The 14,399-nt window shown below is 43.5% G+C and overlaps 1 protein-coding gene across 4 annotated transcripts in view; it reads left to right on the top strand.

Moving 5' to 3' along the window:
- LOC144495985 (BTB/POZ domain-containing protein KCTD8-like) overlaps nucleotides 1-14,399 on the top strand; it is a 243,064-nt gene that overhangs the window by 134,314 nt on the left and 94,351 nt on the right. The window contains exon 4 of one of the 4 annotated variants that reach the window (XM_078216923.1): nucleotides 8,713-8,726. The exons of the other annotated variants lie outside the window; for them this stretch is intronic. Coding sequence (XP_078073049.1) covers nucleotides 8,713-8,726 — 14 coding nt within the window. The remainder of the gene's footprint in view (nucleotides 1-8,712; nucleotides 8,727-14,399) is intronic. 4 annotated transcript variants of the gene reach the window in all.

Here is a 14,399-nt window from a genome sequence, read left to right as displayed (position 1 = left end):
CTATAGTTACAAATAAAGTAAATAGTCTCACCCTTCCCTATGTTATATTCGATCTGCCACTTTGTTGCCAACTCATTTAACCTGTTTATATATCTCTGTGTTCCTTTGTGTCCTGCTCACCCCTTGCATTCCCAGCTAACTGTGTATCCTAAGCAAACTTAGATACATTACGTTCAGTCTTTTCACCTCGGTCATTACTCCCAGTCCATTTACTGGGCACTTGCTGAATTCCAATGGAGTTGGACAGTTGAATGACTGAGCTCTAGTTTTACGATCATAGCCTCTTGTTCTGCATTCACCCACCAGAGGAAATAGTTTTTTGCTATCTGCCCTATCAAATTATTATATTAACCATCTGAATTCTATCAGCCCTGAACCTACTAATCTCAAGGGAACAAAAGCAAAGTTTGTGCAGCCTGGTCTCATAATTTAAGCCAGGTATTATTCTTGTGAATCTGTGCTGCATCTTCTTCAAGGTCAATATAGCTTTCATGGAGTTTAGTATCTAAAACTAAATGTAACATTTCAGGGCACTGAACTAACTGAAGCATAATTTCCTCAGTTTTGAATTCTAAGCCCCTTGAGATAAAGGACAACATTCCATTAGCCTTCTGGTTACCTCTAGTATCTATTCATTACCTTATAGTGATTTTTGTAGATAACCATTTGCAAATCCTCTAGTCTTTAACTAATATGAAAATATTCTGATTAGTCTTTTTCAGATTCAAAGTACAATTCCCCACATTGACCAGATCCCTGGGGAACTTCAATTGCCAAGTGTCAATCAGTTGATAGTCACAAAGGTCTGGGTTCAAGTCCCACTCTCGGGCTGGAGCACTAAAATCAAAATGGGACACTCCAGTGCAGTCCTCAGGGATACTGCACTGTTGGAGGCCCTTCAATCACATCACAAAAACAGATGAACTTGTCAGTATCATGTTCGGCAGCGCGGTGGCACAGTGGTTAGCACTGCTGCCTCACAGCAACACAGCAATAGGGACCCAGCCTTGGGTTCTGGCCTCAGATAACTGTGTGGAGTTTGCACATTCTCCCAGTGTCTGCATTGGTTTCCTTCGGGTGCTCCGGTTTCCTCCCACATTCCAACGATGTGTAGGTTAGGTAGATTAGCCATCATAAATGCATGGGCTTATGGGGATAGGGCAGGGGGTGGGGAAATAGTCTGTGAGATGCTCTTTTGGGTGATTTGGTGCTGATTCAATGGGTCGTATAGCCTCCTTCTGCATTGTAGGGATTCTATCCTATTTGTGGGAGTTTGCTGTGTGCAAACTGGCTATTCCTTTTCCCACACTACAGCAGTGACTACACATAAAAATTATTTCATTGGCTATAAAGTGCTTTGAGAAGTCTGGGGATTGTTAAAAGCATAATGGTCTTTCTTTCATTTTCATTTTATGTCTTCTCTCTGTCTCCTACTTCTTTGACCCTCATCAGCTCTGCACTGTCTTATTTTTGCCAATAATCTGTTGTGCATTACTCTAAATCGAACTTCATTTCATCAACATCCATAGATTGGCCTCTATCCACCTGGTAATGACAGCCTGAAACAATTCAGCCAGATTATTCAGACCTCGTCATAAATACATGCTGATTCTTTTTAAGCAGCTCATACTTGCCCAAGTCCTCAAGTCACTTTGGAGGGAGTGTTCACATGGATTAATGTGTGTGATTGAGTGTGGTGGGCAGGTTAAATGGGCAAAAGTGAAAGGTGGAACCTGCTTACTTATCATTTAAAACATATTAACAAGGTTGGATGGTTTGGATTGAATCAATTTTTCGGGTTTAACTGTGGCCAGCTAGGTTCTCTGGAACTCAGGAGACCTGATAGTTAGTGTGACATGAGCACATCTTCAGAGGGTGTGCTTCCTCCCATCCACCCAAACCCCCCCACCCCCACCATCAGAACAATCCCATATACAAACTTCAACCATATAATCCAGGAACAATCCTCCCCTGATTGTGAATTGGATTTCATCATCCAACACTAAGACTAAGACACTATTTCCTAATACAGATAGGAACTATACAGTAAATGGCAAAACCCTTAAGAGTATTGATAGGCAGAGGGATCTGGGTGTATAGGTACACAGGTCACTGAAAGTGGCAACGCAAGTGGAGAAGGTAGCCAAGAAGGTATCTCACATGCTTGCCTTCATCAGCCGGGGCATTGAGTTTAAAAATTGGCAAGTCATGTTACAACCTTATGGAACCTTAGTTAGGCCGCACTTGGAATATAATGTTCAATTCTGGTCGCCACAACACTAGAAGGATGTGTAGGCTTTGGAGAGGGTACAAAAAAGATTTACCAGGATGTTGCCTGGTATGGAGGGCATTAGCTATGAGGAGAGTTTGGAGAAACTTGGTCTTTTCTCATTAGAACGACGGAGGTTGAGGGGAGACCTGATAGAAGTCTACAAGATTATGAGGGGCATGGGCAGAGTGGATAATCAGAAGCTTTTCCCCAGGGTGGAAGAGTCAATTACTAGGAGGCATAGGTTTAAGGTGCGAGGGGCAAGGTTTAAAAGAGATGTACGAGGCAAGTTTTTTACACAGAGGGTGGTGGGTGCCTGGAACTCGCTGCCGGGGGAGGTAGTGGAAGCAGATACGGTAGTGACATTTAAGGGGAGTCTTGACAGATACATGAATAGGATGGAAATAGAGGGATATGGTCCCCGGAAGAGTAGGGGTTTTTAGCTCAGTTGGGCAGCATGGTCAGTGCAGGCTTGAAGGGCTGAAGGGCCTGTTCCTGTGCTGTAAGTTTCTTTGTTCTTTGTTCTTTGCACTGGGGATCAGATTGTCTTTCAGGATCAGGTTTTCCAGAATCATTGATAGGAAACTCCTTTGGGATTAGTACTCTCCCATTCAAGAACTGGACCCTATCTGTCATAAGGTATCCCAACCACAGGGTTGTGGAGTGGGCCCTACATCACCACTGACCCTACCGCCACCAGCCCCCATTCCTCCTCACTAACATAGCCTGGCCCTGTAGCCTCCTCTGGAGCATCTCCCCGACTGAAAGAAAAGCATGTCAAAAAGCCTGGCTTCCAGGAGGGAAAACTTTCAATGATAGAGGACGCGTGCTGTGGAGTTAAACACAATTCCTGAATTCAGAAAACTTCGGAAAGTTATGACTAAAGCTTCCCCAATTTTCTAATCGATTTATGTTACAATCCTATGGTGGATCCATGAGGCCCTGGAGAGTTGCCTATTTTATGCCCCTAATTCATACCAAATAAATAATTCCAAAAAACATTATGTCAATTGTTTACGTTTTGGTAAAACTGACCAAAAAAGTCAATAAGTAAATTTAGAATAAGTAAAGGATGAAATATATTGAATGTCAAGTCTAAAATACCCCGCATGCAAAGAAGCAGGCTAATGGACAAGAAGTGCTAGAAATGTGCAACAGTTTGGTCAGCATCAGTAAAAGATGCAGATGGACATATGTACACTGCGCATTAAGTTTTTTTTAAACTAAATCTAATATAGAGTTTTGTGCCCAAGATTTGTCACTGTTTGGGAAATGGAACACCTCCCAGAGGTATAGAAAAGCAAAACAGTAATTTACACTCAAAAGTGTCAGCTTAGCTCAGTCGAAAACATTCTCACCTTTGAATCACCAACAGTTCAAATCCCATTTAGGACATGAGCATTTCCCATATTTCCCGATGGTACTAAGGGACTGTTGCTTTGTCAGAAGTGATGGCTGGATAAGCATTAACTAAGGTGCTGTCTACATATTGAAAAGGGTGCAAAAGATAATAAGGAAAGTCATTAATTCATTCATTCATCCAAGAAACTCCACAATCCTATCATTTTGACATTTATTTTTTTCCTAAATTAACTTAATGGTTTTAAGGGTTATCTCCTCCAAGATGCTATCTGGAACTCCAATCTATGTATTGATCAGTTTTCTTCTGTGTTGGTTCTTAGTACATTCACTTCTTTTGACAATAATAAATTGCATTTATATAGTGCCTTCAAATGTAGTGAAACATCCCAAGATGCTTCACAGGAGTGTCATCAAATACAATTTGACACTGCGCTGCTTAAAAATATTGGATAAGTGACCAAAAGCTGATTGAAGTGATAGGTTTTAACATGCATCTCAAGAGAGGAGAGTGAAGTAGAAAGGTGAAAGATGTAAGGAATTCCCAGAGCCAAGGGCCTTGACAGATGAAGGTAGGGCAGCCAATGGTGGAGCAATGTAAAGGTGTCACTACATAATACTTGTAGATGGAGGAGAGGCTCCAGCCAGGTTTTCTCTCCAGATCGTTTGATACTTTGCCATTTTAATGCATTGTAAGAGGTGGGCCCTAAAGGCGCTGGTAAAGCCAGCTCCACACAGATCGAGGCACCTTATTTAAAAGGGCATGTGTAGATCCGGGAAGTATGTCACTGGCTCCTGATGCCTCAGGGACATGGTGTCAACCAACCAGAATCCTGAACAGAAGAGTCCTCCACTCAGTGAATGCCCAGCTGGGATGCGACCACTGGGAAAACATCCTTTAAGTCTGTGCTTGGTTCCTGGGCAGTTGGCATGATGCTTTTATTCTTCAGAAGTTGCAGGTCCCGCACCTCTCCGGACAACATCCTGACTCTGTGGCTGGCTGCTAGGGAACAGGTCTCCCTGCAAGACTGCTCGAGAAAGTGAGAGGGCATGGGATCCAAGAAGCTGTTGCCTTGTGGATCCAGAACTGGCTTGCCTGCAGAAGGCAGAGAGTGGTTGTAGATGGGTCTTTCTCTGAATGGAGGTCGGTCACCAGTGGAGTGCCCCAGGGATCTGTTCTGGGACCCTTGCTGTTTGTCATTTTCATAAATGACCTGGATGAGGAAGTGGAGGGATGGGTTGGTAAGTGTGCCGACGACACGAAGGTTGGTGGTGTTGTGGATAGGTTGGAGGGATGTCAGAAGCTGCAACGTGACATAGATAGGATGCAAGACTGGGCAGAGAAGTGGCAGATGGACTTCAACCTGGATAAATGTGTAGTGGTCCATTTTGGCAGGTCAAATGGGATGAAGGAGTATAATATCAAGGGCAAGACTCTTAGCAGTGTAGAGGATCAGAAGGACCTTGGGGTCCGAGTCCATAGGACTCTTAAATCGGCCTCGCAGGTAGAGGAGGTGGTTAAGAAGGCGTATGGTGTGCTGGCCTTCATCAATCGAGGGATTGAGTTTAGGAGTCGGGAGATAATGATGTAGCTTTATAAGACCCTCGTCAGACCCCACTTGGAGTACTGTGCTCAGTTCTGGTCGCCTCATTACAGGAGGGTTGTGGAAATGATTGAAAGGGTGCAGAGAAGATTTACAAGGATGTTGCCTGGATTGGTTGGCATGCCTTATGAGGATAGGCTGAGGGAGACGAAGGATGAGAGGTGACCTGATAGCGGTGTACAAGATGTTGAGAGGTATAGATCGGGTGGATTCTCTGAGGCTTTTTCCCAGGGCTGAAATGGCTGCTACAAGAGGACACAGGTTTAAGGTGGTGGGGAGTAGGTACAGAGGAGATGTCAGGGGTAAGTTTTTCACTCAGAGGGTGGTGGGTGAGTGGAATCGGCTGCCGTCAGTGGTGGTGGAGGCAAACTCGACTCCTGGATGAGTACATGGGACTTAATAGGATTGAGGGTTATAGGTAAGCCTATATATAAGCCTAGGTAGGTAGCGACATGACTGGCGCAACTTGTGGGCCGAAGGGCCTGTTTGTGCTGTATTTTTTCTATGTTCTATGTTCTATGGGTTATCCTCTAAGGAGGTGGCTCCTGACACATGTCCAGCACTCAAAAAGATGGAGAGAAACACTAGAACCAAAGACACCTACTAAAATGTACTTGCAATGAACAGGCCTTTGACATCTTGAAGATGTGCTTCTGTTGCCTTGATTGTTTCTACAAATATATAAAACTAAAAAGAGTGGCTAAACTAAACATTGGTCCTTTAGAGGATGAGAAACGGGATGTAATAACTGGAAATGAGGAAATGGCTGCGGCATTGAACAGGTATTTTGTGTCGGTCTTCACAGTGGAAGACACAAATAACATGCCAAAAATTGATGACAAGAAGGCTATGGCAGGTGAGGATCTAGAAACTATCATTATCACCGAAAGAGGTAGTGTTGGGCAAGTTAATGGGGCTAAAAGTAGACAAGTCTTCTGGTCCTGATGAAATGTATCCCAGGGTACTAAAAGAGATGGCGGAAGAAATAGCAAATGCACTAGTGGTAATTTACCAAAATTCGCTGGACTCTGGGGTGGTTTCCGCAGATTGGAAAATAACAAATGCAATGCCATTGTTTAAAAAAGGAGGTAGACAAAAGATGGGTAACTATAGGCCGGTTAGCTTAACTTCTGTAGTAGGGAAAATACTTGAATCTATCATCAAGGAAGAAATAGCGAGACATCTGGATATAAATTGTCCCATTGGTAAGACGCAGCATGGGTTCATGAAGCGAAGGTCATGTTTGACTAATTTGGTGGAATTCTTTGAGAACATTACAAGTGCAGTGGACAATGGGGTACCTGTGGATGTGGTGTTTCTGGATTTCCACAAAGTGCCGGACCAAAGACTGCTACATAAGATAAAGGTGCACAGTGTTACGGGTAATGTATTTGCATGAATAGAGGATTGGTTATCTAACAGAAAGCAAAGAGTGGGGGTAAATGGGTGTTTTACTGGTTGGCGATCAGTGACTAGTGGTGTGCCTCAGGGATCAGTGTTGGGACCGCAATTGTTTACGATTTACATAGATGATTTGGAGTTGGGGACCAAGTGTAGTGTGTCAAAATTCGCAAGTGACACTAAGACGGGTGGCAGAGCAAAGTGTGCAGAGGACGCTGAAAGTCTGCAAAGGGATATAGATAGTCTAAGTGAGTGGGCGAGGGTCTGGCAGATGGAGTACAATGTTGGTAAATGTGAGGTCATCCATTTTGGTAGGAATAACTATTATTTAAATGGTAAAAAACTGCAGCATGCTGCTGTGCAGAGGGACCTGGGTGTCCTTGTGCAGGAATCTCAAGGGGTTGGTTTGCAGGTGCAGCAGGTAATTAAGAAGGCAAATGGAATTTTCTCCTTCATTGCTAGAGGGATGGAGTTTAAAATCAGTGAGGTTATGTTGCAACTGTATAAGGTGCTGGTGAGGCCACACCTGGAGTACTGTGTACAGTTTTGGTCTCATTATTTGAGAAAGGATATACTGGCACTGGAGGGGGTGCTGAGGAGATTCACTAGGTTGATTCCGGAGTTGAGAGGGTTGGCTTATGAGGAGAGACTGAGTAGACTGGGGCTATACTCATTGGAATTCAGAAGAATGAGGGGAGATCTTATCGAAACATATAAGATTACGAAGGGAATAGGTAAGGTAGAAGCAGGGAAGTTATTTCCACTGGCGGTTGAAACTAGAACTAGGGGGCATAGCCTCAAAATAAGGGGAAGCAGATTTAGGACTGAGTTGAGGAGGAACTTCTTCACACAAAGGGTTGTGAATCTGTGGAATTCCCTGCCTAGTGAAGCAGTTGAGGCTACCTCATTGAATGTTTTTAAGGCAAGGATAGATAAATTTGTGAACAGTAAAGGAATTAAGGGTGAGCGGGTGGGTAAGTGGAGCGGAGTCCCCAAAAAGATCAGCCATGATCTTATTGAATGGCGGAGCAGGCTCGAGGGGCCAGATGGCCTCCTCCTGCTCCTAGTTCTTATGTTCTTATGTTCTTATTGGTCGGGTGGAACCCTCAAATACGAGCCAGATAGAGTGCCTCATTGCAGTCATCTGCTGCATGCTGCCCAACATAACAAGAGATGTGGAACTACATGAAGAGAAGGATGTGGAGTTCAATTATTCCTCAGAGAGGGATGAGAAGCATAGGGAAGAGGAGGATGAAGGTGGCACTGTGGAAGGACTTGCCTAGGTATTAAAGGAAAACCTCTGAGGCCATCCCAAGGTTCATGGGATCAGCAGGTTGCCATATGACCCCAAGGGTCACACTTATTCATTAATGTTTCACCCAAGTGGATCTCAGACTTTATGATCGAGGACACTGTCACTCACCTTTTATCAAAGAGAGATATAATTAAGTAAGCACACACGCCTGAATGAAACCCATATTGAATGCCACCCACATTGAATGATACTCAGGTCTCCACCACCAACAGTCTCCCCCAACATAGACTTCGGTACTTGTAATAAACCCACGGAGGTGAAAGTCCCGTCACCAAGTTACTTTATTTACACCATACATTTGTACACAGCCAGCTCTCCAGTAGCTCCCTGCAGAATGCAGGCTGGGAGTCTGACACACCTGCTTTAAATAGGGAGAATAAGGCTTCTTGATTTAACCATCAATTAGGACCCATCAGGTAGTTCATATTCTAGCAAACCAACCTCATTAGCCTGGCTGAAGTCATCACACTACTGTATGAAACCTAACACCCTCCACCCAGCCCTCCCAGCTCCCCATCCCCCAGCCCTTCACTCTATGGGCTTTATGACATTGACCAATAACAACACACAAGTCTGCTCATTGGTTCGTAAAAGGGAAGAAAATGAACAAACAAATATGGCGCCTTGTGTTCATGACTGTCCTATTGGGTGCTCCCTACCCCCCTCCCCCATACCTGCGAATGAGGTAAAGGCAGCCTGCTCATGGTTAAGATGCCCATGGCTTCTTTCTTGCCATGGGAGTGCCTATGGGAGCTTCATCACAGGCCGCTGCACTTGTGTCATTGCAGGGATAACCTCTATTACAGGATCTTGCTAGGTGGATGGCACATCAGTCAGAGGGGGCAAGGGGGTGAAGGATGATGTCGGTTTCACAGGAGGGATGATCCCTTCATTTTCCTGTCACTGCTTCAGCCCTTTCATGGCACCAGAATGAGGTCACCAGCTGGAACGCAGCCATCACCCACTCAGCGCATTAGTGAAACTGAGCAGTCAAGATTACAGAAAGTGACGGCAAGTGATTGTTGAAACAACAGAATAAAATAAATTAATTACCTCAACCCACATTTGTCCTTTTGTGACACAAAAGAATTTAGATAAGTCAAAATAAATAGAAATGGATTCGTTGTTAGGCTCTGCTTAACTCTTACAGATGTTTTTACTGTGAAATCTGCAGCCACAAGTTCAGTCACAACTAGAAACAGGAGAGAATTAGCACAGCCAACACTCTGCCTCGCATCATTTTTGCTCCTCTCCCGGTTGGCCTCTGGGTTGTTTTGTCAGGGTTTCCTTTATGAAGAGTTGACGGCATGAGGTTAGCAAATGTGAAAAGCAGGGAAGCAAAAAAGCAATGAGTGGGATTCAGTAAACACATACCTGAGCAGCATACCAGGAGAGAATTCCTTCCATTTAAAATAAATTCAAATAGCACCATTGTGGGACAAAGCATTCACCTAGCAGGCAACTTTTACCAAAAACACTTGATGACGGCTCTCTCCCCTTCAATATTTGTTTGGGGTTAGAACAAATTTGTACTGACAATGATATACTGTTACAGTCAGGTGAGAAGTGGCAGAATGGCTCCCTTCTCCTTCCCCCACTTTGTGAAAGCGACAGGTTTTTGAAAACAGTTTGCTTGCCAAGAGGCATCTTGGCAGATACATGAATAGACAGGGAATAGAGAGATAGGGACCGTGTAGAGGCATAAGGTCTTTAGTTTAGAAAGGCAGCATCATGTCTCAGCGTCTTGGCTGGGCCGAAGAGCCTGTTCCTGAGCTATACTGTTCATTGTTCTTTGTAATTCAGTGAGTACTTCACTGTTTTTCTGGTACGTTTTAAAAGAAAAGGAAAAATGTTCATTGTCCTTAACACCCTTTAGATATAAATAATAAAAATGCTCTGACTCTTGTACTTGCATTCAAGAGTTTCACATACGCACACAGAGGGAAGTTGTCCAAAGGGAGGGGAGGTTAAATTGTTGGGGCCCCGAAGGAGAGTCAATCACATAGGGATCCTGTAGATTGATAACTTGGACAGTTCCAAGCTGGGTTTCCTGATCTTTCTGGATTCTGTGTTGACATGTTCAAAATGTTGATGGACAACCTGTCTTTTACTCTGGAGTCAGCAGCTGTTTGCTGCTTTACTTTGGAGCTGCTGCCTGCAGAGTGTGACTGATCAGAATACATGCTTGCAGGATGGCTAAAGAGAGAATGAAAGCAAACACCAGTCTCCTTCCAGCTGTCTTTCTGCTCTTTATCCCTGGAAATCAGTGGGTGGAATTTTCTCTTTTTTTCCCCCCAGAATGTTAATTTGGGCAGGAAACGCAGTGTGAAGCCCATCAGCTGTGATGCCGCTTTCACCACCAAATCTTTTAAGTCTCTGGAAAAAAATCCTGCAGACGGGTCCCACGACTCCATGGTGGCGGGGCGAGGTCTGAATTCGCCCAGCCCTTCAATAACTTTGGCTCCTGACAGATCGGGGCACCCTGTGAAAAGAATAATTAAAAAAAGGAAAGGCCTCCTGGATATGGAAACATGCCCCCCGAGATTCCTCTCCCATGGACATGAATTCTGCCCGTCCATGCCAAACCACCCCAATGGAAGCCTCTCTGGCTTTGCCCCCTGCACTAGGGGGGCATTCGGTCTTCACCCACCTGAATAATTAGGTTATGTCTGAATATCTTTCAGCAGTTGAGGAGATGGCAATTCACACTCATTTAAGTTTATTGTCCATGGTGGGCTATATCTGGTTTGATATCTTAGTAAATTGCAAGATGTGGTTATTGCAAACGTTGAACCATTTTGAGTCTTGCTGTTTAGCACACTTAGGCCTTTTCAACTTACATAGAAACTTAGAAACATAGAAGGTAGGAGCAAGAGGAGGCCATTTGGCCCTTTAAGCCTGCTCCACCATTCATTACGATCATGGCTGATCATCCAACTCAACAGCCTAATCCTGCTTTCTCCCCATAACCTTTGATCCCATTTGCTCTGAGTGCTATATCCAGCTGCCTCTTGAATACATTCAATGTTTTGGCATCAACTACTTCCTGTGGTAATGAATTCCATAGGCTCACCACTCTTTGGGTGAAGAAATGTCTCCTCACCTCCGTCCTAAATGGTCTACACCGAATCCTCAGCCTGTGACCCCTGGTTCTGGACTCTCCCACCATTGGGAATATCCTCCCTGCATCTACCCTGTCTAGTCCTGTTAGAATTTTATAAGTCTCTATGAGATCCTCCCCTCATTCGTCTGAACTCCAATGAAAACAATCCTAACCTACTCAATCTCTCCTCATACATCAGTCCTGCCATCCCCGGAGTCAACCTGGTAAACCTTCGCTGCACTCCCTCGAGAGCAAGAACATCCTTCCTCAGAAAAGGAAACCAAAACTGCACACAATATTCTAGGTGTGGCCTCACCAAGGCCCTGTGTAGTTGCAACAACACATCCCTGCTTCTGTACTCGAAACCTCTCGCAATGAAGGCCCACATACCATTTGCCTTCTTTATCGCCTGCTGCACCTGCATGCTTACCTTCAGCAACTGGTGCACCAGGACACCCAGGTCCCGCTGCACACTCCCCTCTCCCAATTTACAGCCATTCAGGTAGTAATCTGCCTTCTTGTTTTTGCTTCCAAAGTAAATAACCTCACACTTATCCAAATTATACTGCATCTGCCATTGATTTGCCCACTCACCCAATCTGTCCAGATCATTCTGAAGGACCTCTACATCCTCATCACAGTTCACCCTCCCACCCAACTTGGTATCATCTACGAACTTTGAGATGTTACATTTTGTTCCCTCATTCAAATCATTAATATATATTGTGAATAGCTGGGGTCCTAGCATCGATCCCTGTGGCACCCCACTCGTTACTGCCTGCCAATTTGGAAAGGACCCATTAATTCCTACTCTTTTTTTCCTCTCTGCCAACCAGTTTTCTATCTATCTCAATACACTTCCCCCAATCCCATGCTCTTTAATCTTGCACGATAATCTCTTATGCAGGACTTAGTCAAACACTTTCTGAAAGTCAAAATATACTACATTGACTGGCTCCCCCTTGTCAACTCTACTAGTTACATCTTCCAAGAATTCCAACAGATTTGTTAAGCATGATTTCTCCTTCATAAATCCATCCAGACTCTGTCTGATCCTGCCACTGCTTTCTAAATGCTCCATTATAAAGTCCTTGATAATGGATTTGTGAATTTTCTCCACTACCGATGTTAGGCTTACTGGTCCTGTTTTCTCTCTACCTCCTTTTTTGAATATTGCAGTGACATTAGCCAGCCTCCTATCTGCATGGACTGTTCCAGAGTCTATAGAATCCTGGAAGGTGACCACCAATGCATCCACTATTTCTTGAGCCACTTCCATAGGTACTTTGAGATGTAGATTATCAGAGCCTGGGGATTTATTCACCTTCAATTCCATCAATTTTTCCTCGCGCCATTTCTCTACTAATATTGATCTCCCTCAGTTCTTCCCTTTCACTAAACCTTGCATTCTCCAACATTTCTGGCATTTGATTTGTGTCCTCTTTAGTGAAGACAGAACCAAAGTATGTATTCAGTTGCTCGGCCATTTTTTTGTCCCCTATTATACATTCCCCTGTTTCTGTCTGTAGAGGACCTATATTTGTCTTCACCAGACTCTTTCTCTTCTCGTATCCATAGAAACTCTTAGTGTCAGTCTTTATGTTCCCTACAAGCTTACTTTCGTACTGTATTTTCCCCTTCTTAATCAATCCCTTGGTCCTTCTTTGCTGAATTCTAAACTACTCCCAATCCTCAGACCTATTATTTTTCTTGGCCAATCTGTATGCTTCTTCCTTGAATCGGACACTATCTCTAATTTCCTTTGAAAGCCATGGATTGATCCTCTTACGCATTTTGCTTTTGTGCCAGACAGGAATAAACAGTTGTTGCAGTTCCCCATGCATTCCTTGAATGTTTGCCATTGCCTATCCACTGTCATCCCTTTAAGTAACTCTCTCCAGTCTATCAAGGCCACTCACACCTCATATCTTCATAGTTTCCTTTATTAAGATTCAGCACCTTAGTCTCCAAATCAACTACTTCACTCTCCATCTTGATAAAACATTCTATCATGTTATGGTTGCTCATCCCCAAAGGGTCTCGTACAGCCAGCTTGGCAATGATTCCCTTCTCATTACACAGTACCCAGTCTAAGATGGCCTGCTCTCTAATTGGTTCCTCCACATAGTGGTCAAGAAAACCAGCCCGTATACACTCCAGGAATTCCTCCTCTACAGCATTGTGGCTAATTTGATTTGCTCAATCTATGTGCAGATTAAAATTACCCATGATCACCGATATTCCCTTATTACATGCATCTTTAATTTTGTGTTTAATGACATTCTCAACATCACCACTGCAGTTTGGGGATCTATATATGACACCCACTAAAGTTTTTTGCCCCTTGGTACTTCTCAACTCTATCCATATAGATGCCATGTTGTCAGTGCTAATATCCTTTCTCACTATTGTGTTAATTTCCTCTTTAACCAGCAGTGCCACTCCACCACCTTTTCCTTTATGCCTGTCCGGCCTAAATACTGAATACCCTGGGACATTCAATTCCCATCCCTGCTCACCCTGCAGCCATGTCTCCGTAATCCCAATTATATCATACCCGTTTATATCTATCTGCGCGATTAGTTCATCTACTTTATTGCAAATACTTCATGCATTAAGGCACAGAACCTTTAAGCTTGTCCTTTTCTGTGACGTTAACGCACTCAATAAACAACGACATTTTTGGTATAAAACAGGGTTTTATAATATATACCTTTGTGGAAAGATTGCCTTCATTTGCTATTTACTGTGAAATCTTAAAAGTGCTCTTTAAGCACACATTTATGATTCCACCACAAAGAGAACAGTGAAAGTGCAGCTCCAAAGTGACTCCTCAGTAGCAGATAGTTGAGATGCTAATAATTAATGCATGAGGACAACTTCGTTCCATTATTGGAGATTGTTTTCAAATGGTAGGCTGCTTACAGAATTTTTGTGGCAGACACAAACATCTGCGAAAGGATTATTATGTGTGTTTTGAAGTGATTTACAATAAAATAAGATGCCGTCATTCCCTGTCAGAAGCTATTAAATAATTAACTGATCAGGTGCATGAATATTTCTGAGGATTGATTAATGAGACCAAATTAAGATTTTTTGATTTGATTTCTTATTGTCACATGCATTGGTATACAGTGAAAAAGAAGTATTGTTTCTTGTGCACTATTCAGACAAGCATATTGTTCATAGAGTACATAGGGGAGGAGGTAAGGAGAGGGTGTAGAATATAGTGTTGCAGTCATCGCTAGGATGTACATATGTAGGGATTCAATTGTAAAGGGAATAGATAGGATTTTCTGTGGCCACAAATGAGCCTCCAAGATGGTATGTTACCTCCCTAGTGCTCGA

Source organism: Mustelus asterias, chromosome 1 (assembly GCF_964213995.1).
Source record: "Mustelus asterias chromosome 1, sMusAst1.hap1.1, whole genome shotgun sequence".
NCBI classification, from domain to species: domain Eukaryota; kingdom Metazoa; phylum Chordata; class Chondrichthyes; order Carcharhiniformes; family Triakidae; genus Mustelus; species Mustelus asterias.
This window is presented reverse-complemented; position numbering and strand designations above follow the sequence as displayed.